Genomic DNA, 26562 nt, shown 5'->3' with positions numbered 1-26562 from the left:
CACCAAGGTAGGCATAAAACTGTATCTTTATGGAAATATATATTATACCATGCCCTCATTAATTTTTAGACGACCTCAATAAAATTAGAGACAAGTATATAGCAAAACCATTTCATGAATGGGGGAAGCCCTGAAATTTGATGACTGGGCTGGACCCTCAGACTTAATCTGTATAAAGTATTTGTAGGGATTTGTGTGAAAAAAGTACATGTCTAGGTAGGATGGATTAGAGACTCTCTAAATGGCAATTAGTGAACTGGCTGTCATGGGGTAGGGGTGTCCCAAAGACGATGGCATTTATTATGTAAATTTTAAACCCATGGTAGTATGTATTTCCCCATTCTAAGTTTGGCATCTAAAGCAATACATTATCTGGTCAGATGGAATTTTTCTTTTGCCACTCTTAGAAAGTAGGTCATTAGACAATAAAAGGAGAGAAAAATTTGCAAGGTTTATCATCACCCTCAATAATCCTTGCTAGAGGAGGAGAGCAGCCACACTGATCATCTAAATATACAGATACCCTGCAGTGTTTTTTTTTAGTTTCATTTTTTTATATTATTTTTTATATTGAGGTTCATATGCTAAAATACACAAGTCAGTGTACAGCTTGGTGAATTTTGACAATCACAAAGATCAAGGTATCAAACATTCTCATTAATTTTTCCCCTTTATGTTTCACCCATCCCTGCCTTTCTCCCCTGTGGCAGCCACCAGCCTGTTCTTTGTATCTGTAAGTCTACTTCTGTTTTTTCTTTTTATCAACTTTTTATTTATTTATTTATTTATTTATTTTGGTATCATTAATCTACAATTACATGAAGAACATTATGTTTACTAGGCTCCCCCCTTCACCAAGTCCCCCCCACATACCCCTTCACAGTCACTGTCCATCCTAGTAGTAAGATGCTGTAGAATCACCACTTGTCTTCTCTGTGTTGCACAGCCCTCCCCGTGCCCCCACCACATTATACATGCTAATCATAATGTCCCCTTTCTTTTTCCCTGCCCTTGTCCCTCCCTCCCCACCCATCCTCCCCAGTCCCTTTTCCTTTGGTAACTATTAGTCCATTCTTGGGTTCTGTGATTCTGCTGCTGTTTTGTTCCCCCTGAAGTGTTTTTATTTGGCTCCAGAATAGAGTATATGATCCACCACCCCTCTCCATTGTAACAGGATTTTGCTTTGGCTAAAGACTCAGTTGGGTAGGGGATAGGCAAGAAGCTTGGGATGAAAAAAGACTCAGTCTGGGATGAGTTAGCCCAAGAAATCAGTGCACTGCCCATTTAAATGCTCGGCTGCATCCTTTCCAGAAAGGAGGTGATGACCATGGTCAGCATGATGTAGTTACCCAGGTACAGATGGTTCCTCACTGAGGAAATGGAGGCAGAGCTTTCTCTGTCTGCTTTGTCCCACCCTCAAAGCAAAAGAAACCATCTCAGAAGTTAAAGAGCCATGGAGAGTGCTAACCAGGGGGAAGATTTTCTAATTGTTCTGAGACCCTCAGTGAACTGATCCTGGAGAAACCATTTCCCTGTGGCTCACTGCTGATACTGATCTGGTGGCCTCCTGGCCTCTTGATTTTTTTTCCTTCTAGGTTAACAGAAAGACCAGGAGGCTGAACTTCACCTTTTGGCTTTCTTGGCCTGATGCTGAACTCCTGAGGGTGGGAAAGGCAGATATTTTTAACTGAAAAAGATCTGATGTTACCTTGGGCTTGGCCGAGGCAGTCAAAATGGGCAGTAGAGTGTAGTAGAATGGGAGTAGATTTCTAAGATTCTTGGATCTCTTAAGTGCATTTTTGAAGTTGCCTCAAAGTCACTATAAATTTTACTTATAGGCATTTTACTTCAGTTTCTTGTGAACTAAGATTTTTTGGTGGTTTCAAAGCATCTTTTGAACCAATTTGAATTTCCACTATTTTCCATTGAGAGGACACAAGAACACATCTCAGAGGGGAATTCAGCTCTCTGCTGACTGAGAGTTTCAGGGTTATGTAATCTTTAACAGGCTCAGAGAGAGCATCATGCCGTGTACAATTTGGGTGAAGACACTCATGAAAGCTAGCGTATGTGGTTTCTGCTTAAAGCACTTCCTGTTCCCTTAATCTGGGACTCTCTGTGAGGTAAAACACTTTCCTTCCAAACTTAATGGATGAAAGTATTTTACTGCTTCTTGGGGGAGTTAGTGGATAGGGAATTAGCATTTATTAAACATTTGTTTTGGGACTTAACCAGCAAGGTCTCATTTAACCCTCATAATAATATCTGAGGTAGACATAATTAGCCTTATTGTTTAAGTGAGAAAATTGAGGCTCAGAGGGACTGAGCAATTGGTTCAGGGTCCCCCAGATAGTAAATGGCAGGGCATGGATTTGAATCTGGGAGGATTTGTCTCCATAGCCAGAGCCCTTGCCACCAGGCCCTGGGATATTAGAGGAGATACAATGGGCAGCTGTTAGGATCCATCACTTTCCCTAGCTCACACCTGGCTACCACCTACTGCCTTTTCAGATTTAATTGAAGTTTTGAATACCACATAATCCTTCATATTTTAAGGAGACCACAGGAAAGTACCTAGAGTCAAGCTATATGGTGGAATTGATGGGTGGAATTCCATATCCATTGAACAATGACTTCCCATTCCTTTCTCCCATCCCTTGGCAAACACCATTCAACTTTCTGTCTCTGAATTTGCAATTCTAGGTACTACATATAAATGGAATCATGCAGCATTTGTCCTTTTGTGACTGGCTTTGTTCACTTAGCATATAGTCCTCAAAGTTCATCCATGTTGTAGCCTGTGTCAGAAATTCTTTCTTCTGTAAGGCTGAATAGTATTCCATTGTATGTATATACCATATTTTGTTTATTTGTTCTTCCCTGAATGGACATTTGGGTTATTTCCATCTTTTGGATGTCAGGAACATGGGTGTATAAGTATCTGTTTTAGTCCCTGCTTTTGGTTCTTTCGTGTCTATACCCAGAAGTGGAATTGCTAGATCATGTGGTAATTCTATGATTAATATTTTCAGGAACTGCCATGCCATTTTCTACAGCAGCTACACCATGATGATTTTTTAAAAGCTCTTTTTTGGGCTGTGTTTGGTAGAGTGCAGTGAGAAAATGTGTATACCATTGAATATGTGACAGTGATGCAAAATACAGGGTAAATAATCTGCTGAATGATTCACCACCATGATTATTAAAACAAATCAACCTTCCCTACACACTCACCTTGTGTGTCCACATACTACAATGTACACATTCACAAACAAGTACACGACTGGGAATAACTCTAATGAAAATTGTTGAGGTAATGCCCTTAGATTCCATATGGGTCAGATCCTTTTGAAAATGTCGACCACTTGCCAGAGAGGCTTGTGGGAGATTTAAAAGAGTCAGCTACAAAGGTGATCCATAGATATAAGTGAAGATTAACTGAGCCGAGAACACCTTAGGAAGTGTGTGAGATTTTCGCCTTTTTTCCACTTCCTTCTCTCACCTCTTTAGTGGAAGACATGGTCAGTCTATGAGTTTTGGTTGAACCCAGAAATGGGTGGGGTGAGGGAGGGGGAATAAAACAATACAATAACTCAAAATGAAAAAAAAAGTGAAAGAATTATCGAATTATTTTCTAACCTGTGAAAACTATAAGAACTTTCTATTTCGTACCACCATCAAGGGTAAAGGAGGTGGGTGTAAATAGGGGTGGAAGACAAGAGTTAGAGGAAATGGAAAACAATCCCTGGGCAAAACCCCGGTCATCTGTAGTGTCATGAAAGATGAACTGGGGCTATCTGAAGGGTGGCCGATGCTGACATGTCACAGCCTTCTCAGCTCTGCTGGTCTGTACTGATGTTCCCTATCTTCTAAACGGCCAGTGGAAACAGTTTTGTTTTTTATCTGTGGTGCTGAACAATATCCAGCATTCAGATAAAAAAGGGGTTCTTAAACACTACCTAATCTCAAAACCTAGGGATGGTACCAGACTGCAGCTAGACAAAGTGTTTGCTGTTAATAATGTGGAAGAACATGTTCTCCACTCCATACCTCACTTATGTTTGTCAATTATCCCAATTTCGTGGTTCATTTTGTGGGGCGCCTCTCTTAAAATGCTAATAGCCTTTGGGGAAGATTACTATTTGTGTCTTGGAGTGAATTAATTTTGAAGTACATCCTATAAAATTTCTCCTGGAAGAGGAGGTCACAGAGACTTTTCCTAATCAGACTGGAGATAAGGGGTGAGATGCAGAGGTAGGAGTAGCGTAGGGAATGGAGTGCAAAGGTTAAAATCAAACTCGATGCCTCCCTATTCTCTTTCGCAGCTTCTGTATTCCATGGTCATGGTGTTACCATCTATCAATCTCAAGGTCTTGGAGTAACTGCGGACTCTCTCCTGTCTTTCTGTGTTCAGTCTATTCTGTTGCCAGTCATATAGATTGTATATCTGAAATATTTCTCTGAACAGTTCACCACTTTCTATTCCCATAGGCACTCCTTTAGTTGAGTCCTTCACAACCTGTCGTTTGACTGTTGCTGAGTGTCTGTTTGGGTCCCCTGCACAGAGCTGCCGCGTCGTCCTTCCTGAAGCATGGCTTTGGTTGTGCTTTTCCCAAACTCAGAAACCCGGAATGTTTCCCAGAGGCTCATCACATGAACCTCAGGGTTCTCTCTCAGGCAGCATCAAGATCTGGCAGGGGAGGGCTTCAAACTTGACTACATAATTCTTCTCTTCTCCTACATTCTCTTCCAGTTGGGCTGGTGATCCAAAGAGGCCAGGGTGCTTAACAATCAAATATTAACTGGAGCTTTGAAAAATGGATAATAATTACAACTGCCATCGTTAAATGTATACTGTGCAGGAGCTGTGCTCAGTGTACCGTGTACTTACATACTGACTGAATGCAGTTAATATATTCATTTTATGGATGAGAAAACAGAATCCTAGAGAATTAAAAGTACATGGTTATTAAGTGAATGCACTGGGATTTGGCCCCGGGTTTGCCTCACTTCAAAACCCTATGTTTTTAAGCAAGGGATGAAGACTGTCACAGGCAAGAATTCGAGCCTGGATAAAAGTTGGGGACAAGAATTAGTGCGCTGTTGTCCAGGATCATTCATAAGGACTGCATGTTGAGTAGTAAATGGAAGTATGAGGGGCTAGTGCATTAGATTGCAAGGGCTGCTACAGCAGAGCACCACAGATAGTGGCTTAAACAACAGAAATCTATTTTCTGGAGGTTGGAAGTGCAAGATCAAAGCGCCAACAGGTTAAGTTTCTCCTGAAGCCTTTCTCGCGATGGCTACATAGGGCCTCTTCTCTGTGGGTATACCTTTTACCTTTCTAATAAGGACACCAATCAGATTAGATTAGGGCACATCCCAATGGCCTCATAATCATTCTTTTAAAGGTCCTATCTCCAAATACAGTCATATCCTGAGGTACTGGGGGTTAGGACTTCAACGGATTTGTTGAGGGAGGGGAGACACAGATCAGTTCATAACAGATAGGTCTGATGTAGCTGGTTTTGAGAGGATATGGAAACTAGGCATAGGAATTCAGTTTTGATATGGGAAGCCAGGGTCCAGTTGTGGTTAGGCAGGGGAAACATGCACGTCACGACTTTCCCAAACAAATTTCCAGCTGCTCTGAAATTGATGGCAGTGAGAATGAGACCAAGGGGATGATGGAAGCATTTTGGAGGAGGAACTAAGGACTCTTCTACAGTGAAATCAAGGGGCAGAAAGAGTCAAATCTTTAAATCCTCTAGAAGTTTCTTGAAAAATGGAGAGTCTTTTGGTGGGGGTGGAGGAGCAAAGGGGCCTGCTGATTATACTCTTGGCAACATGGAATTAGAAAAGGTCAGAGTTGGAGGTAGGAATCTGGAGTCCTTATGCCAGTCTGAGTGGAACCTGTGGAGTGGGGAAGCTTGCTCAGAGTTCAGAAAAGACAGGAGATAAGAATTATTGTGTTTCAAACTACTTTGCTGTCACATAGGTTTGGAAGATAATATGGAGGTTTTCTGGGATCTCTGTAGCTAAAGTAGCATTTCAGATTCTTTCCCTTTGCTTTGCTTTGCTTTCTTCATAGCACATTATCACCACCTGGCATTATATTTACATAGCTACTTGATTGTTCTCTTCCCCAGAAAACTGTAAGCCTCAGGAAGGCATAGACTGTCTTTTGTTTAGTATAGTATTCCTAGTACCTAGAAGAAGATCCAGAAATACTGTAGGTGCTCAATATTTGCTGAATGAATCTATGAACAGATTGTCATGATCAATAGAATTTAAACTGATGATAGATTGCTGGATATTGCCATTTTATCTGAAAATAAAATTTTGTTCTATAACAAATACCTTTAGGTAAATGAACACACAAGTACATATATTTGAGAATCTTGATATATACAAACTAATAGTTAAATTTTGTTTCTATTTGTGTTTTCCCTTAAATTTTGCTTTCCCCAAATTAAGATCATGGAGGCTCTTTTCTGCAACAGCATTTCTTTATGAGAAAGTAGGTGTGATTTTCTTTAAGTTCCAGGCTTTTCAGCAATCTCGTTACTCTTGTCAGATAGTATGTTTGCATCTATTATTTTATTTTTTTATTTTAATAGATGGTTATTTGTGGAGTCCTTGGTTTATGTTGGGTCTCTTTTCCTTTTATGCACTCTATCCATATTTAAAGATTTCTGTCTCTTTGTGGGTGCCAACAGTCCATAGACTCATATTTCCATAGACTCATACAAATATGAGTCTATCACCTTTCTCTATAATTTTCTCTAGGAGGACTGCTGGTTCTCATATGGTGTCTTGTAAAATAAAACTATAGGTGCGATAGGCATTTAAATCAAGTCCACCCTCCTTTTTTCTAAGGAATCATCATCAAAAGTAGATCTGAATCCATTTGTATTTCATATAGGTAAAGACTCTTATTAAATCTAGCCTCTCTTCTTCAGGTAATCTGAGTGGTATAAATGGCACTAGAATTATTGGATAAAGTAATTTAAAGCAATAGTTCTTCAACAGATGGAGAATTCCTCCTTAAGGATTTATCAGAATCACTCGGTAAGTGTTCTCAAGGGCCACACAACCCCATTTTGAAGATCATGGTGGCCAGAGAGCACCTTACTGGTGGGAGGGTGTCATCCTCTCAGGTGTACTCTGGGGGAAGAAAAGGTTGAGAATCGATCGTCAAAGATTCTGAGAGTTAAGGTGAACAGAACACATGGAACCAAAAGGTGACTTGATTTCTGCCTGTCCTTTACTCTGTGCTGCAGGATTGTCTTTTGGTCCCCCAGGCCCTGTTTGCCAGAATCTTACAGAACTTTTACGATGTGTAGGATGATGTAGGCTGGTGGGAAGAGGACACTGCAGGGCCACAAGGCAAGTCTGTGAAATTCAGAGCATGGTCAGGAGATGAAATGTCAGCATGCTTGTCGGAAATAGAGAGAAATGGAAGGAGAACCTGTTTAATGGACCTCACGGTCAATGTAGCACATCTTTTGGAATTGTTCATCTCCCAGCCACACACACAAGTAGTGTGGAGATTTACTCAATGGTCATAATAATTATGGGAATGGAAAGGGCACTAACATTTATTAAGTGTCTAGGATGTGTCAAATACTTTACATAAATTGTACATCCTCATGTGGTCCTAGTAATTTGATTTAGATAGTAGTATCCTACTTTATATGTGAATAAATTGAGGCTCTGAGAACAAGGAACTTGCCCAAGGTCCCATAGCTGGTAAGTGCTAGAGCTCAGTTTGCAGGAAAGCTATGACACTACACACTTTTGCATAAAGCAAGGGTTGGCAAACATTTTCTGTAATGAGCCAAATAATAAATATTTCAGGTTTTGTGGGCTAAGAGACAAGATGGAGTATATTATGTAGGAATGTATATAACCATTTAAAATGTAATTACTTAAAAATGTAAGAACCATTCTTAGGTGACAGACTGTGCAGTAGGCCACATTTGGCTTGCAGGCTGGAGTTACTAACTCCTGGTCTAAAGTATCTTGCATATGTAAGCTAAAGCAATTTTGGGGGAAGGTGAGGTGATTGTTTTTTTTAAAAAATAATTTTTATTGATGTGCAGTTGACATAAAATATATTAGTTTTAGGTGTACAACATAGTGATTCAACATTTATATAGATTATGAAATATTCACAGTAAGTGTAGTTACCATATTGACTGTATTCCCTATGCTGTACTTTCCATCTCCTTATTTATTTTATAACTGGGAGTTTGTACCCTTAATCCCCTTCATCTATTTCTCCGATCCCTCCACTTGCCTCCCCTTTGGCAACTACCAGTTCATTCTCTGTATTTATGAGTCTGTTAATGTGTTTTTTGTTAGTTTGCTTGTTCGATGTTTTGTTTTTTAGATTCCACATGTAAATGAAATCATATGGTATTTGACTTTGTCTGACTTCTTTTGCTTAGCACAATACCCTCTAAGTCCATCCATATTGTTGCAAATGACACAACCTCATTCTTTTTTATGGCTGAGTAATACTCCATTATATATATATATAATCTTTTTTATCCATTTATCAATGAGTGCTTAGGTTTCTTCCATATCTTGGCCATTGTAACTAATATCACAATAAACATAAGGGTGAATATGTGTTTCTGAGTTAGGGTTTTTGTTTTCTTTGGGTAAATAAATACCCAAAAGTGGGATTGCTGGATTGTATGGTATTCCTGTTTTTTTTTAAATTTTGGTATCATTAATATACAGTTACATGAGCAACATTGTGGTTACTATATTCCCCCCATTATCAAGTCCCCACCACATACCCCATTATAGTCACAGTCCATCAGCATAGTAAGATGCTATAGAATCACTACTTGTCTACTCTGTGTTATACTGCCTTCCCTGTGTGACCCCCTCCCCACATTATGTTTGCTAATGGATCTTTATGTTTGTTTATGGATCTTACTACTACAGCTGTTTGTGCCATAGCTTGGGAGGCCAGATGTTGTACATGTTCTATTGTGCAGTATATGAGTCCCACTAGAACTGAGTATGTATCTCAGTAATAGTAGCAGTATCTGAGTATATGACCAGAATGTTCATACATAAAGAACAGGGATTTTTGTTTGATGCACTGCTGTGCCTATGTCTAGAAAAGTACCTGCTATTTAGAAAGCACTACCATATTGAAAAATAAACAAAATTTAAAATATATGATCTAATTCTGCATTAAAAATAATCTATTACAACACTCAGAAGTTTAAATGTTTCTTGAGGTGTTAAAAATATTTTAACATTGCTATGGAGATATTAACAAAGTATAATTTTTCAATGAAAGCATCCAGCAAATCAATATATTACATAACATGATACCTATTTTGAAAGCTCCCAAAAGCATTTTGCATTATTTGCAAAATTGATATGAACCAAAGAATTCTGGGCAAACGACTGTTGGGTTTTTTATATTTTCAAGATATATGAAAATAGTTTTATAGTAATCCGGTACTGGGAATGAAGGGATTCTAAATCAGGAGACCAAAAGATCTATTTTGATGTCTGTTTGGTATTACACATAAAATAATTTTGGAAGCATTTACATTCATTTCTGCCATTCAAATATATACTAAGTAAAAGGTGGTTGGCTACTTACAAGGGATACATGTCCTGGGAATTTACGGTGGAGTAGAGGAGACAGACTCAGAATCAGATCATTTCAACACAAGAGCTATGATGGAAGTCAGTGTAGGGACACTGAAGAGGGGCTGGTAAGCCACACTGGGGATGGCAGTGAGGGTGGGAAGGAGGGAGGATCAGGGAAGGCTGCAGGGGTGCTGGATGTCAACGTGCGTCTTGAGGAAGATGAGCGTGAGTTGGCCAGGTGAGGAAGGCGAGAGCATTCTGTGCAGTGAGAACAGCAGAAATGAAGACTCAGAGCTGTGGGAAACTACTCAGTTTGGTATAGGAAGATGAGCTTGTGAGGAAGGCACTGCTGGGATACCTGCTGTTCTAAGATTGAACTAGATGCTAAAGATAATAGTCATTGAAGCATCCTTAAATAGAGGAGTTCTTAGATTTAGTCATCAACATGGAATACTATGCAGTCTGAAGGGTGGATTTTAGATGGGCAAGGCTAGACGGGCAATTATTTGGCTCAGGTGAGAGATGAAGCCCTGTCTTGGACAGTTTTAAATTGAGATGGAAAGGGGAGGAGGTTCCAGAGCCAGGTGTTCAACAATTACTAGTTCAACCTGGAACTATTAGTTTGAATGATATGCTATTGTCTACATTCTATCAATAAAATTTAAAAAATCTTTATCAATTTAAAAACTGTATTTTCTAAACCAGAAAAAATAACTTAGAAGAGCAGTATTGTTTCACATTTTTGCAAATCTTTTAATGTCTGGATTTATAAAAGACAGATTCTCATATCCATTTCTGCATTTACTTTGTTGCAATAACATTGTTTTGGTTGAAGTATATGAAGAAAATCTGGCTTCATACAAACGTGTAGTAGAAAAGGAAGAAATGTCTTAATAATATTTTCAGATAATTGTGGCTATTCTTTAATATTATACCAAATAAACTATAGTTCCTTAAAATATAAATGCAGTGTGGAATCTGATACCATATCACTGAACTTTTTGTACTCTGATACATTAATATCCATTGGTCTCTTACACCTAGAATGGATCTTTCATCCATGTGTGATTGTGTAATGTTTTGCATTGTTCATTTGGAAAATACTGAGTTATAAAAATTTTCCAAATAATGCCATATTTCATTATACAATATCAAAAATCATTTTGATTTATTAATAACACATCACCAAGACCACATCAAAAATGTCTTCATATATTGGGAAGCTGTCAAGCTCAGGGTGTCAGACAGAAGTATCCTAAATCCTAATTTCACTTGAAAGATTGAATTTTACCATTGGCAACAAATACCATCAGTTGTTCCTTGACACAACAGGCTTACTTTGTTCATTAAAAAAAGAAATTGACAAATATCCACATCAGAATAACCATAGTTTGTCAAGTAAGATTCGTGTTCCATGAAAAATAGTGACTAGTTCAGCTCACAACTCAAACAGCATTCAATTAGAACAAATGGCAATGTCATATCATTCATCTAACAGATCAAGTACTTTTCCAGACAATCATCATAGAATACTAAAAATATGGTATTTCAAGGGCAATACTAACAAGATTTAATGAAAGTAATAATTGTTACTGTTTCATCTAGGACTTTCTTAAGTGAAAGGCTTTTTTTTTGCAAGTGGTTGGTGGTAAATAGAATGACTACTAGTTTATTTTATGCCACTGTCGTGATTTGTTGTAAGGCATCAGTAGTTTTACCCACCATTGCTTTTGTACCATCAGTGCAAATGTCAACATAATTGTGCTAGGATAAATAATGAGATTCAAAGAATTATTGTTTACTTTGAATGGTTTCAGCACCATTTATGTTTGTTGTCAAGCATTCATATAAAAGATCTTTGATTAGCTGGTGCTGGTACCTGACGAACAATAACCAAAATAGCAAGTCCAATCAGATCTGTCCATTTCTGAGGAAAAAGTGCAGTTATGCAGACAAGATCAGTTTCCATGTTTCCAGTGAAATCTTTGACAAATTACTGTATTATTTGATGAATTGCTTGTACATGATCATACAGGGCAATACCATGATTTCTTTTGCTGACTTACATCTAGAAGGCATTCGGAAAAATAAACTACCAGGCTTTAAGGGTCTTTCACCTGTGAAGTTCACTTCCTCAGCCAATACAGTAAAATAATTTAACCTGTAAGAGACTTCACTGGCTTTTTTATCTCAAGTTTGAAAAGTTATACCAAATAATTTTTGGCTTTTCAAAAACTCATATCTACATTAAAAAATTCAGTGCCTTTTTTACAGCATGGAGAATATAGTCAATAATTCTGTAACACCTTTCTATGGTGATAGATAATAACCACATTAGAGGGGGTGAGGATTTAATAATATGGGTAACTGTTCCATGATGGTGTTGTACATTTCTTTTTAAAAACTTTGAATGTTTGGCCTCAAAATGGTGGTAGAACTTAACTGGCACCATAGTACATTCAGAAATGATCTATTGTATAAGATACAACATGGTAAATTATTAACTAGTATAAAGCCAAGGGAAAGATGGCATATTTTTACTTCTTATTCAGTTTCTTCCAGTGGCTTTGAAATAGATCTTTCCCTTCCATGAGTCAGGGAATCTTCAGATAGGTCATTTTCATCTTTTTCTGTATCTTTATATGTAGATGGTGCAACTGTGCCTTGAGGAAACCAATCTTCTCATTTTCCTTTTAAAGCAAAAGAGTAGGCTCCAGAGTCAGATAAATGAGGATTTTGATCTCTTCACCTATGAGGAGCAGTGTGACCTTGGACAAATTCTTAAGGCCTAATTTTTCAAAACTAGTTTCTGTGGTGAGGAATCTGGGAGTGGCTTTCCGGGGTTCTAGCTCCAGGTTGCTGATAGGACTACACTCAAGATGTTGGTCAGTGCTGCAGTCATCTGAAGACCTGACATGGAGCTGGAGGACTGTCTTTCAAAGTGGCCCTCTCACACACTGGCCAGTAGAGCTGGCTGTTGGCCTCAGCGGGCTTTTCCAGAGTCCTCATAACATGGTGTCTGTCTCCCACAGAGCGAATGTACAATCATGTTTGATTAGGACACTGGCAGTGTCGTATCATTCAACCTCATAAACCAAATTAAGCTTATATTTCAACATTTAAATGAAGCAAAGTGTATTTAAAATTTATTTTTGCAGTGATAGTAACAAACTTGGCTTGTGGCCATTATGGGTTGTACTCTTCTACAGTACAATTGCTTTGACATTGCATAGAAAACATGTTTATTTTGAAAGTCTTTCCTTGACCATATTTATTTATATTGTTCTTCAGAGGCTATGCTTTTGAGGTTTGAATTTTTATATACCAAGTGAAACCAGAAATAATTTTAGGGGAATAATTAATTTTATAAAAAGAAATTAGTCCATGAATTTGTTTGAGTGGCCACTTAAAGCCTTTATTATACATATGTTAGTGGGAAGGAAAAGAAGAAATCCAAATAGATTTTATTGAGAAAGCCCAACGTCTAATTTGGAACATCTTTTAAGTGACTTTGGTTTCTGAGGAACTGAAATTACTGGAGCCTTGTATTTTTTGCAGATACATCACTGTGGAGTTGTTTCCTTTTTATTTGTTTAAAAAAGTTACCAAAGTCCAGAGACTGGAGGAGAAAAAGGCAGTAAGAAGTTTCATGCGCAGTAGAACACTTGTGAGAAACCAGTAAACACCGACTTTGGAACTTCCACCAGGGTCGTATAGTACCTATGAATACTGGGTAACAACTTCAGCTCGTCTCCCCCTATTTCCCCTTCCCTCCCAGAACCCTAACAGTCTGTTTCTGCTGATTTCCTTGTGATCTGAAGCAGACATCCCTGTTCACCTGATCATGTGGCCCCAAACTATAGCCTGAACAGGGACCCTGTCATTGCTCCTCACCTCCACTGGGGCCAAGAGCTGTGGATTCTGCCCTAGCAATGTTTCCTGGCTCCGCTTTCTTTGCATTTACCTTCCTCTTTTGCACTGTCTCTGCACTCAGGGCCAGGCCCGTTCTTCCCAGGCTGTTGCAGTGGTTCTTAAGGGACTTTGGGCCCCTCAGTCTCACCCTTTCTAAATTGCTTCTAGATTATTTTTGCCTGTGCCAGACTCTTTTATGTTCACCCAGTGTTTATTAAATAAGACCCTATGTCTCAGCCTTCCACTGGAGGTGCTCCACTCAAAGGCACCAAACTACCTTTTCCGTTCAATGTTATCTTCCCTTTGACTATCCTAAAAGGCATGGTATAAGCTTTTATCTGACTCTTAATTCTTTGTTCCTGCTGTTCCCTAGTCCTGTAAATGTTGTGGGTCCAAATCCCACCCATCCTTTAGGGCCTATCAAAATGTTACCTCCTTTGCAAAGATTTTCCTTATGACATCCTCTTTTACTCCACCAGACTTTTTGCCTTTCTTTTTAAAGACAGTCACTGAACTTTGTATCCTTCATGATATTTAATCATAACCGGTTTCTTTTAATATAGCTTGTGTGTACTTACCTTATCATTCCTACAAGATTATAATGTACTTGGAAGGACGGACATAATCATTCATTTTTTTCTCCTGCAAACTCGTAGCAGTGGTTTTCGAAGCAATAGGGCTCCAATAAAAACTTGAATAATTCCATTAAGAAAGTACTTACGATAGGCAAGAGCAAATTCCTATTTATCAGATTCAATGTAAAGATATGCAGGATTAAAAATTACACAAATACAAATACACATATACATATATGTACGTTTATCATTTTGCTAAGATGGCTTTGTTCCAGTTGAAGGATACAGGGGTGTACGGCATTGCTTTTTATTCCTGGGCTGCGCCAAAAAATTTTGTTGCCCAGATCATAATTTGAGGACAGAAAAATGGCTTCAACACCTCTTTCGGTTTAGGGCTCTGCAAAAAGCAATGTTGACAAACGCTTACTAAATTAAGTGGAAAGAGGCTGCTCTGAGGTGCTGGAGGAGACAGGCCCTTACGAACCACCCAGAGACGCCAGGACGGGCGGAGAGGCGCGGGGCTTCCCAATCCCAGCAGGCCGACCTGTACTCGCCGCAGCCTTCCCGCCCCTCGCCTCCCTCTGCAGGCCCGGGCAACACGCCGCGTGCCCTCTCCCCCGCGCCCGGCCCGGCGGGGAGCGCGCCGAGGGCAGCGTCTCCCGGCATCTCCCGGCGGGCGGCCGGGGTGGGAGTCGGAGCCGGGGAGGCCGGGGAGGCCGGCTTGCTCGGGGTTTCCAGGTGAAGGGTGAGAAAACAACCGGCGGGCGGGGCGGGGCGAGGGCGGAGGGCGCATTGCCTCATCCTGTACATTTTACTGGAAACGGGACGCATCCGGAGGAGGGGCCGGGAGGCGGTCCCGACGCCGCCAATGGCCCGCCAGGCGCGGGGGAGGCCGGCGAGGCGGCGGTGCCTTCTCCCCGCCCTTGGCCCCGAAGGCCATATAAATACCCGCGCCGTGCCGCATCGCCCCCGTAGCTGCGAGTCCTCCCGCCGCCTGGATCTGAGTCCGCTGAGCCGCAGCACAGCACAGCCGGGACGCAGGCGTCGGGGGCCCGGAGCGCCGAGCCCGGGAGCATGATCGTGGACAAGCTGCTGGACGACAGCCGCGGCGGAGAGGGGCTGCTGGACGCGGCCGGCGACTGCGGCCTCATGACCAGCCCGCTCAACCTGGCCTACTTCTACGGCGCGTCGCCGCCGGCCGCGGCCCCGGGCGCCTGCGACGCCGGCTGCTCGTCGTCGGGGCCCTCGGCCCCGGGCTCGCCCGGCTCCGACTCCTCCGACTTCTCCTCCGCCTCCTCCGTGTCCTCCTGCGGGGCGGTCGAGTCCCGGCCGAGAGGCGGCGCCTTCGCCGAGCGGCTGCAAGGTACCCACCGGACGAGGGCGGCCCGGCGCCCCGTCTGCGCGCGGCGGGAAGGGAAAGGCCTCTCACCGGGAGGGCAGGGTGCGGGCGGCCCAGAGGTTGAGCACCTCGCCTTGTTCGGGGACCTCAGTCCTTCTTTAGCGGTAGCACATAATCACAGGGCCATTATTTATTAGGCGACGCCTGGATGCCTTGCCCTGTGCTGGGCGTTTTCTGTAACTCATGCCCCTCGACCGTCCGTGAAATCCGGGCGCCGTCCAGCTTGAAACGCCTCTCAGGGCCGAGCTCTGACTTTCAGTGGGGGGCGGAGGGGAAGAGTGTTAAACTACGTTAGAGCTTCTCTCTTTCTTCTTTTTTAAAAAACATTATTAAGCCGTAAGTCACATACTGTGGCGCGGTTTTGGATCTGATGTAGGTGTAACCTTTTCTTGTGTCTGAAAGGCTGTCGCTCGCGATAAGGGTGTGATCGCGGCGTTTAAGGTTATGATTTATTCATTCCTAAGTATTTGTGGAAATTTTAAGTAAAAAAACTTTATGTTAAACCGGTACTATTAAGATGGACTTACTGAAAGCCAAATCAATTTATGCCTTTAATATGTGATGTTTGAGAGTTTCTGTGGTCGTGTTTCCTTTCTATGTGCTTTAGTATGATTAAGCGGTATCTAGCAAAGAAAGGCATAATGTTTCCTTTCTTGGGTTGTGTATTGGTTAGTTTTTTTTTTTATGAGCCAGTTGCATATTTTGGGGAAAAACAGGATGGCACTGTGGGTAGACTAAATAACACGTAGGTAATTTTCAAATGTTGAAAATTTGAATTGAAAGCATGATTTTAAAGAATACTCTCAGGTGTTTGTACTGCTCCCCACTCCTGTTTTGGTTTGCTTTTTATTTTAAAAAGTGATTTTTCATTTTCATTTTTAAAAGTGATTTAAGTCACTAGGTTGTATAAGGTGCTCCCTGTATGTTCAGTGTGTAGCGAATGCAATGATTGTGTGTTCGTGTGTCTGTGTGTGTTATTTAGAACCTTTTCTCCCACATTCTGTCTTCATCTGGCTGAAACTATTTTGCTGGTTACTTGCTTTACCACATAGCCATAGGGGATTTCTGAAACTGAATTCTTCTCCCTGTGACGTTGAATTGTTAACTGCTGTCATTCCAGAGAAATGCTGTATTAGATTCTGGCATGATATCCCTAAACTTAAACCATAAAACTAACTGGTTGTTGAATTTGCTCCATCATTGGGTTGTTGCTCTCATATTACATAAATGTGTGTTCAATTTATTCATCATTTCTTGTCCCATCTTCTTTCTTTTTTCCACTCTTTAACAGCAGTGGCCGAATTATTCATTTCCTGACTTCTGCATGTTTACTTTGTGTTCAGCTCATCTCGAAAGGTTGTGACAGTAGTGTAGGAAGTGAAGTGCTACACTCAGAGACTACATTTTAAAGTGTATTTTAAAGTTTAAATATGAAATGAGATTATTTCCTTTTTACTTAGAAGGCCTATGTGAGCAATTCCAAAAACAGTGAGGGGAAGTCCTGTGTGTGTATGTGGAAGGGTGTTTAATTAAGCTTAGTGAATTTAAGCAGCTTTCTTGGCATAGCTGAACTGAGAGAAATAATGGGAAACAAGTCTAAGGAGTTGTAGTTGGGATTTGGCACATGGAGATCTGTGTAGGAAGTTTTTGTGCTTTAGGCGAGTGGAATTAATAGACTTAAATTTCCATATGGGCATAAATCCTTCAGTTTGAAAAAATAAAAACTCACTTATTCCTTGTTTTCTCAAGGTTTTTCAAAAGTCAAAATAATTATAGGTTGTGAGAGTTAGGGTGACAGTATCTGTGATCCTGTCTCGTGGGTGTATAAGGTTGAGAAGTCTTCATGTGGGTTTATCTGTTGGCTCCAGAGAGTCCTGAAACCCCATTTTTCTGAGCTTTCCTTTCATTGGGTGCCTGGTGGGGAGACGAGTCAGGCAGCATAGAACCTACATAGGGCTGGGGACTGACACCCAACACCACTGATCGGAGCATGCTGGAAAGGCTTTTCATTTTCTGGCTGTTGGTTGGGATCTTTATACATTAGACATCTGTGCTTTTAGATTATTAAGATTTGTGTCTGCAAAGGGATTTCATTGGGATGTATTTCATGTCCTTTTGAGCAGTTGAGCCCCATATGGGGATTGGAAGGCAGCAGAGAGGACCCTTTCAAGGCGTTCGTGTGAAGAACTCGGTGAAGGAGCTCCTGCTGCACATCCGAAGTCATAAACAGAAGGCTTCTGGCCAAGCTGTGGATGATTTTAAGGTGCCACCTGCTTTTTGTTTGGGATGGGGGAAGGGGGTGGGGGCAGGAGGTTAGTCTGTCTGGGTTAGTATTCTCTGCTGGCCTAGGTCTGGTGAGTCATTTGTAGACCACGAAGCACACAGGAGAGAAAGCACGTTTGTCTTGCTGTCTGCTCTATTCTTCAAGGAGTGAATAAAATGAAAGCCACTTGGCAAGGAAATAAACGGGTTCAATTGAAATGGAACATTTTGATTAGAAAGGGAAAACTCAAATGGTCTTAATAATTTCATCTTGAGTTGTACTAGGGTGAATGTGGAAATGGGGGAAGTTGTAAGATAGAATAAAAATTAAGATAAAAATAAAAACTCTACCAAAGATTGTGGTGAGCTGTAAAGAGTGGCAGAGATGAATCTTTATTAATGTGTATTAAAAAGGGAATTATTTAATATACACTAAATTGGATACTGTCTTCCTTACAGATACAAGGTGTGAACAGAGAGCAATACACAGGTAAGAGTTACTTTTATTAATGTTAAGGGGGCTTCAGAGTAAAATATATAGTGTGATTATGGGTAAAACTTGTACAAAAAAGTGATCACAAACTCCATATTCCTTCTTGGGTATAGAATTGAAGAAGACAGTATCATACAGTGGGAAAAGGAAAGGCCCTGATTTGTTGTCTGATGGCCCAGCTTGCAAAAGGTCAGCTTTACTACATACCCAATTTTTGGTAAGTATCTCACTATTTTCTCTGACTGCCCTTTGGAAGTTATTCCTAGAATAATTTTGGAAGGGAGTGTGCCACTTACTTTTTCTCCCTGTCTAGACACCACCTCAAACACCAACACCCATGGAGAGCATGGAAGATGTTCATCACAATGAAGCCAAACAGGACAGCAGTGCTGACCTGCTTCAGAACATTATCAACATTAAGAATGAGCGCAGCCCAGTTTCCCTGAATACTGTCCAAGTTAGCTGGGTGAACCCTGTGGGGGTCCCTCAGAGCTCACCCCGAGAGCAGTGTCAGGACTTCCATGGAGGGCAGGTCTTCTCTCCATCTCAGAAATACCAGTCATTCCAAGGCAGCAGCTCCCCACACATGATGGATCAGGCATCCATGTACCAGTATTCTCCACAGAACCAGAATATGCATCAGCAGCCGCCGCCACTACAGCACTATATCCACAACCCGGCTCTGGAATACAGTCCTTATTCCAGAACTTCCCAGTCCCCCAACTATGAACAGAACCTCTTTGATGGTCAAGAACCACAGTTCTGCCCAGGCCAAAGTTTTGCATCCCTTCTGAGTAGTCATGGGGAATCTGAGAATATTGCTGTTCCCATTCATACTTCCCCCAGTGTGCAGCAACAAAATGATGCCCACCTGCAGAACTTCAGCATCATACCGCATAGTGCCTGTGAGGCCATGGCGGGGCACGATGCAGGCTCTGCCCCTGTAAGCACTTCACTGCCATTCCAGAACATCATGGGAAATACAGTGAGCAGCACACAGTTAGGGAAGTCATTTTTCCAGTGGCAAGTAGAGCAGGAAGAAAGCAAATTGGCAAATATCTCCCAAGACCAGTTTCTGTCAAAGGATGCAGATGGTGACACGTGAGTATACCTTTATGTCATGAACCTCATTTGGTGAGCCTTCCTTAATGGCTGTAGTGGCACAGAATTTCCCTAAGGCATTCCAAGTTAGACCTTAGCAAGCAGTTGGCTCATCAGATGGGCCAATATAGGTGGAAACTGCTGTTCAGTGATACCTAATATTTTAAAATGAGTTTTCCTTTTTTTTTCCTGGCTGAACAAATTACCTGTTCTAAATTAATAAAAATGTATGTGCTTTCTTTGAATAACTGGTTTTGAAAGATGTTCAAAAAGATGTTCAAAAGATGCTAATCAAGTGTCTATAGAGCAAAAACAGATCATGATTAGTTGGTCATGATCAATTGATTGATTTGTCCAGTGAATACTAATCTGTCCTTACATCTCTGTGGCCTTCGCCAAGGTATTTCACCTCTCCAAGTCTCAGTTTCTTCACATGTAAAATGAAAATACTTCCCACATAGGGCTTTTATGAACACCAAAAAAATAGATTTAAAGCAGTCAGCATGGTTCTTGGTATTCTTTAATCATCCTGTTATAACTCATATTATTAACCTAGTAGAAAAGACAAATTTTGCCCTGTAGCGTTTCATTTAGAATACCAGATTATTGAGAAAGGGGTAAGGAGGAATTTTTTTTTTGAAAGATGATCTTAATGACATAGGAAGTAATTCCTCTCTCTTCCTTTCCTTGTTTCCCAGGTTTCTGCATATTGCTGTTGCCCAAGGGCGAAGGGCACTTTCCTATGTCCTTGCAAGAAAGATGAATGCACTTCACATGCTGGACATTAAAGAGCACAATGGACAGGTGAGGAGCTTGACAGTAAAATTGCAGAGCTGTCATGGTGAAGAGAAGGATGACCAGTCTGAATATTTATGTGTAGATCATTTCAGTGCTCCCGACCCAGAGAGTTTAGTTAATATTAACTTTGAGTTGTTGACTCTTTGCCACCATCAGCCTTGAAGTTATTAATATTAACTTTGTAGCTATTTGATCAAAGACTAACTGGGTGTAATAAAGCCACACCCTAAGCTTATTTTAGTTTCCTTGTGTTACAGTATCTTAGTGCTTATTAATAGAGTTTATTTTCTCTATGTGAGTTTTTCCTTCAGGCTTAGTTTACATTTATATTCGTTGTTATGATAGTGTTACATGTTTTAAAAAAGTATTTTTTTCCTCTGAATGTCCACAGAGTGCCTTTCAGGTGGCAGTAGCTGCGAATCAGCACCTCATTGTGCAAGATCTGGTGAACCTTGGGGCCCAGGTGAACACCACCGACTGCTGGGGAAGGACCCCTTTGCATGTCTGTGCTGAGAAGGGCCACTCGCAGGTGCTTCAGGTAAGAGGCAGCTGGCCTCCATCAGCACAGGGCCAGAGAGCTAGGACTTGGATATTAGAAGGTGGATGCAGGTTGCCTGTTAGAATGATTTATTTTGAGTTGACTTATTCTATTCTTGGAATACTAATAAATATTTGCATAACTTGTCTCTTGCTAACCTGTCTGTGTTTAAATTTTCTAGGCAATTCAGAAGGGAGCCGTGAGGAGCAATCAATTTTTGGATCTTGAGGCAACTAACTATGATGGTAAGCAACTGAAACTTTATTGGCCAAAGAACCGTTTAGAGAGAGGGAGACATTAATAAGGGTGTTAGGTTTCATTCCAAGAAGGAAGGGAGGTAATTAATGCTGAATACTATAAAATTAGCACTAAGACCCAATGGAGAGAATATTCAGATTGCCTTACTCATTCTCATGGAACCCATTTGGAAGGCCGTCCTCAAGGTTGTAATTATAGAATAACTGAAAGACTTGATGGGATGCTTGACCACTGCTTTATTATACTTTTTCTAGGCCTGACTCCTCTACACTGTGCGGTTGTGGCTCATAATGCTGTGGTACATGAACTCCAGAGAAATCAGCAGCACCATTCACCTGAAGTTCAGGAGCTTTTACTGAGGAATAAGAGTCTGGTTGACACCATTAAGTGTCTCATTCAAATGGGAGCAGCAGTGGAAGCTAAGGTAAATTCTGAGCGTCTGCCGCTCAGAAGAGTTTGGAGATGGGGTAGTGGAGAAAAGTGGTTATAGCAAAAGACCTTTTCCCAAGTATAGATTAAAACTTTTTTTTCTCTTTTTAAAAATTAACAGAGTAAATAGTAATGTATTGATAGTTAAGAAGCATAGATTATAGTCATCTACTTTCCTGATTTGCTTTTAATCTGTGGATTATTATCCAAAAGACCATTTAGCTGTGAAATAAATTAGTCTTTGTTTGAAGGAGAAAGAAATGCTTGAAATTGATACTGTCATTTTGGCTTCTATTTCCATACATGGGTAATAATAGTAGTGCTTTTTGTAGGGATTGCCTCATCACTGTGGGATCTGGACTTAATCTTCTGATTTTTAAACTGGAAAATATTTTATTCTTTTTAGAATGAAATTTGAGGTTTATATACTGAGTATATCTATGCACAAGGCACTGAGTTAGGGACTCTTGGGGAAAAGCCTAAGTCATATGCTGTATGGGTCCTTGGGAACCATACAGATACTTGGGAATTTACTGTTTAATAGAAGAGGTGAGAGATGCAGCTAATTCCAGTCTACAGGGTGGCCGCCAAGTCTGGAAACACAGGTGAATACATAATAAATGGTTTATTGTATTATGATACATGACAAATAGTATCTATGTTTCTACATTTTATGGCTACTCTGTGTACAAGGGTAGACTGTGATAAGAGGCATGTAGGCAAATTAATAGGGAATTCAGGAGGAGTGAGAGATTTCATCTAGCTTGGGATTGAGGAAGGCTTTCATTTGGCAAGTTTCCAAAGGTGAGGCAGACATTTGAGAAACTGGGTGGAAAGCATACCCAAGGTGTGGTGTCTGGATGTTCATTTTCTTCCCCTCTTGCCTTTGATAAGGATCGTAAAAGTGGCCGCACAGCACTGCATTTGGCAGCTGAAGAAGCAAATTTGGAACTCATTCGCCTCTTTTTGGAGCTGCCCAGTTGCCTGTCTTTTGTGAATGCAAAGGTACCTTTCGAAAGCTTCAGTAACAACACTAGAGTTGGAATGACCTTTACACCTTCTTCAAGCTTCTGAGCTACTTTCCTGAAAGTCCCCCTTCCTGATGGGTGTCATTTCGTCGCTTTGTCTTCAGGCTTACAATGGAAACACTGCCCTCCATGTTGCTGCCAGCCTGCAGTATCGGGTGACACAGTTGGATGCGGTCCGCCTGTTGATGAGGAAGGGAGCGGACCCAAGTACTCGGAACTTGGAGAACGAGCAGCCAGTGCACTTGGTTCCTGATGGCCCTGTGGGAGAGCAGGTGAGTGTCACTGGGCAAGGGAATCCTCTCAGGCCTGTGTCTGACACACAGGGAGATGAGATTACACAGGGCGGAGGCCAGCTGCTGCTCTTCAGGAGGGTTCTGTCGGCGTCTGTGTAGCCCAGGGGTCATGGTAGCACTTGGGAGTCAATTGCTTTGTTTCCAAAGGAAGAAAAGAAATTTGAGGGTTTATCCACGGACCCAAAATAGTCAGAGGGCAGGTAGTCTTGTTTTTTCTTCCATGGCACAAACTTGGGTTTAGTGTAAGTCAGAATGGTTTGAGGTTTGGAAGCTCATGAAACAGGAAGGTACCAGGATCCTGCAGACACCAAAGAAAAGAGAATTTTAGTTTTGTGAGTGATGACCTTTTAAATATTGTGGATATTAAGTGAGTCAGTAAGAAATGGGAAAGTTATTTTATGTAGTTTAGAACCTAGAAATGTTTTATACTTAAAGCAAAATTATGCTTTACCATCATATATTTATATATTATTTTGGGGGACTGAATAGATTTACGTGACGGAACTTTTCTTGATAAACAAGACTTGATTTTTTAAATAACTTAATATATTTTTAATGGAAATCTTTCCCTGGGAGAAATGAGAGTGACTGGCTATATATTTAGGTCATTACATACTTTGATAATCACAAAATAAAGTATATGAAATGCAATGTAGCCTTTTGTTTGATTCATAGCCCTCGATAAGACTATAATGTGCCAGGAATCTGTATTTGTAGAGCTCTTTATAACTTAAACTGAATGTCTTGATAATTTGTAAAGAGTTTTCATTGTTATTATACCACTTAATAGTTATGAAAACTGCAGTATAATAGTTCAGCTGAGGAAATGCAGATTCAGAGGTTCCAGAAATAGGAACCACCATCAAGTAGTAAATGGCAGAGACCTAAACCCAGTGTTGGCTTCTACCTCACTGTTTGTAGCGTGCTGTCGCATAGCCATGTTCTCAGGGATTATTGGGTGTGGAGAGCCCTTTGCCTCTTCACTAAGTGTTCTCAATTACTCTCCCTTCTGCTTTTGTATTCCTGTGTCTGTGTGTGGGGGTGGGTCTCTTCCTTTGCTTCTACTGTTAGACTCTGATCTTTGTGTCTTCTCTTAACAGCTGTCAGTTGTATCCCCTACCCTAATCATCTTCTAGTTTACTGCATTTAGTCTGCTGTGGGCTGAGAAACAGATAATAAAATTTGCCAGACTAAGATATAAAGTCAATCACTGGGCTCTGAAAGATCCTAGGGGCTTTCCTGTGATGCGTAAAGTTATATGCAGAAGATTTAATTCTTTGGTATCATGACAGCTATTTTGAATTGAATGCTATTAAGGATTTACTTGTGTGTGTTTAAAGTGGGTTCTGGGTTCTTGGTAATTGAACCTGACTTCAAGATAGGTGAGATACTATAATACACCATAATTCTGCCTTATATTAAATGTTCTCACAAACAGGAGGAGTAAAGATTAGGAAGGGAGTATAGATTTTATTTAAGCTGTTGGAAATTTTAAACTTCAAATAATTCAGGAGATTTTAAACTTCAGAGATGCTTTGCTTTCTTGCCCTCAAACGTCATTGCAGGAGATCTGTAATAAGCTGTGAAAGGAGTTTGTTTTTTAAGTCACCTTAAAATCTTAATTGTTGCCTGTTTCTTCATATACTTATTACATGTTAACAGGAGTGATGTAGACTTTATAAGAGAGGAACTCTGAAGGAAATGGCCATAAGAAATAAACCTTACAAATTCTGTTTATTTCTATTCCAGATCCGACGCATCCTGAAGGGCAAGTCCGTTCAGCAGAGAGCTCCACCATATTAGCTCCACTGACTTGGAGCCTGGTCGGCAACACTCACTGTCAGTTAGGCAGTCCTAATGTATCTGTACATAGACCATTTGCCCTGTACTGGCAAATGTAAGTTGTTTCTATGAAACAAACATATTTAGTTCACTATTATATAGTGGGTTATATTAAAAGAAAAGAAGAAAAATACCTAATTCCTCTTGGCAGATTTTAATATTTCATACCCAGGTATCTGGGATCTAGACATCTGAATGTAATCTGAATGGTAAAATTGGCTTCAATTAACAGTAGCCTTTGGGTAGGAAAAAGCTTTGATTTGTGGCATAAAACATTGCACATATAGCTATTGCCAGTGTAAAAGCAGGTAAATTATAAGCTTTTTTTTTTTTTTAAGGAAAATTAAAGCATTTGAAAGGGAAGAAAATAAATCTGGATACAGTGTTGAGGTTTTGTTGACCTGGTATGTTACCTAATAGTTATTGGCATCGGAAAGTTCTAGTCATTGGACTAGATGAAAGGTACCAAGGTTAAAATAAGGTTTTTGTAAACAGTATATAATTATTTTTGTCTTTAAAATATTTTACCTATTTGTTCATTAAAATGGCCATATTTAAAATGTATAAATCAATAAAGCAGAAAAGAATAAGTGTATTGTCACTATTTAAAAAGATTATATACATTCGGAGGAGCTGTGTAATGACCCAACTACTGTCTCTGTAGATAAAGCAAATGGAGAGTTGGTCCCCTACTGGCTGACAGAGCTGTTTGAATAGCAAATATGCTTTTTCTCATGTGTTATGTGTTGAGATGAGACACATGATTTGTATGGAATTGCATGCTCCTAAAGAGACACCTCCTATGGCTCATTTTCTAGAATTTATAATTTACTTGCTCTGTTGAAATTTTATCTTCATAGGAACATCAAAAAGTCAATATTTAAACGTGTCTGTATGGTTTTCTATTATCAGATAATGATAATGTACCATGATTTTATATTACCATTCAGAAAAAAATGCTTTATTTTTTAGTACCCTTAATTCAATTAATATTATTTTGTGCTTACTTTTGGCTTACCCCAAGGAATGTATTTGGCTTTGATTACACACTAATTCATTATAATAAATTTGATTCATTAAAAATTTTTTAAATAATGAGAAGTCTCACAAGCAACTGACTGACTAATCATCTTTGCAGCTTAAATCCTTTTAAAAAAGATAACCTTTGGATCGATCACATTGTTTGACCCAGTATGTCTTGTGGACAAATGTTAACTATAGTTATTTGGTGTCTGTAAATACCACTGTGATGTGAACCAATCCATTCACCCTCATGGGAAAACTCAAGCATGGTTTTAAATAAACATTAATTCGATAACACTGTTCATTTTAAGGATGTGTTTTCTTTTCCTAGTTCCTTATTTATAGTTGCCTAGGTTGGAAAGGTGCTATTAATTACTAATCTAAATACCTTTAAATTAGTTAACATTTTAATTTGGATATTTTTTTTTGAGAATATGTTTCCTGAAGGTGTATAACATATAATATCAAGAAACTCTGCCATGTTCATAGAGGTTTATCAGGTTCTGAAAATGTCATGGAAGTTTAATAGATTATTGGTCATTTAGAAGTTTTATGTGTGAAAAAAACTAACTCTTTAAGATTTTATTTTTCATTCTGTATTTTGTGGGGGCAGTGAGCATCGGGAAAATGATCTGGAGATGACCAGGTTCATCCTGTGAGAGAGAGACATGGGAACAGCAGTAAATGGGGTTCTTCCCTTTCCTAACATGCCATTTTGACATGAGAGAACAAAGACATCAACATCTGTCAGCACCAATTATATTCTGGTTCTTACAAGGTGTGCTGAGAATCTGGAGAAGGCTATGAATCCTTTCCTTGAAAGATGCACCTATGCGTCTGTTCACAAATATATACAGTATCAGGGGCTTCACAGCCACCAGAGTCTATGATTCATAGGTTAAGAATCTACTATAGTTCCATTTCTGTACATCAAATATAATTTATTTCATATAGATGAAATCAAGAGTAGTTGGTATTGCAAAT

The 26562-nt window shown here is 40.1% G+C and overlaps 1 protein-coding gene across 1 annotated transcript; it reads left to right on the top strand.

Moving 5' to 3' along the window:
- The first annotated feature begins 15182 nt into the window (after positions 1 to 15182).
- NFKBIZ (NFKB inhibitor zeta) lies at positions 15183 to 25878 on the top strand. Its single transcript, XM_017673320.3, has 12 exons — positions 15183 to 15477; positions 17637 to 17776; positions 18235 to 18265; positions 18382 to 18485; positions 18582 to 19369; positions 20068 to 20173; positions 20559 to 20705; positions 20887 to 20950; positions 21218 to 21387; positions 22287 to 22397; positions 22525 to 22692; positions 24463 to 25878. Exons 1-12 carry the CDS (start codon positions 15189 to 15191, stop codon positions 24514 to 24516), a joined length of 2172 nt encoding a protein of 723 aa, XP_017528809.2. The 5' UTR covers positions 15183 to 15188; the 3' UTR covers positions 24517 to 25878.
- Positions 25879 to 26562: the final 684 nt, after the last annotated feature.

This window comes from Manis javanica, chromosome 3 (assembly GCF_040802235.1).
Source record: "Manis javanica isolate MJ-LG chromosome 3, MJ_LKY, whole genome shotgun sequence".
NCBI classification, from domain to species: domain Eukaryota; kingdom Metazoa; phylum Chordata; class Mammalia; order Pholidota; family Manidae; genus Manis; species Manis javanica.
The sequence above is the reverse complement of the archived record's forward strand: the minus strand, read 5'-3'. Positions and strand labels throughout refer to the sequence as shown.

Coding starts and splice junctions, on each gene's coding strand:
- NFKBIZ (XM_017673320.3), top strand. CDS start 15,189: ATGATCGTGGACAAGCTGCTGGACGACAGCCGCGGCGGAGAGGGGCTG. Junction 20,706..20,886: donor GCCACTCGCAGGTGCTTCAG/GTAAGAGGCAGC, acceptor TAAATTTTCTAG/GCAATTCAGAAGGGAGCCGT. Junction 20,951..21,217: donor TGAGGCAACTAACTATGATG/GTAAGCAACTGA, acceptor TACTTTTTCTAG/GCCTGACTCCTCTACACTGT.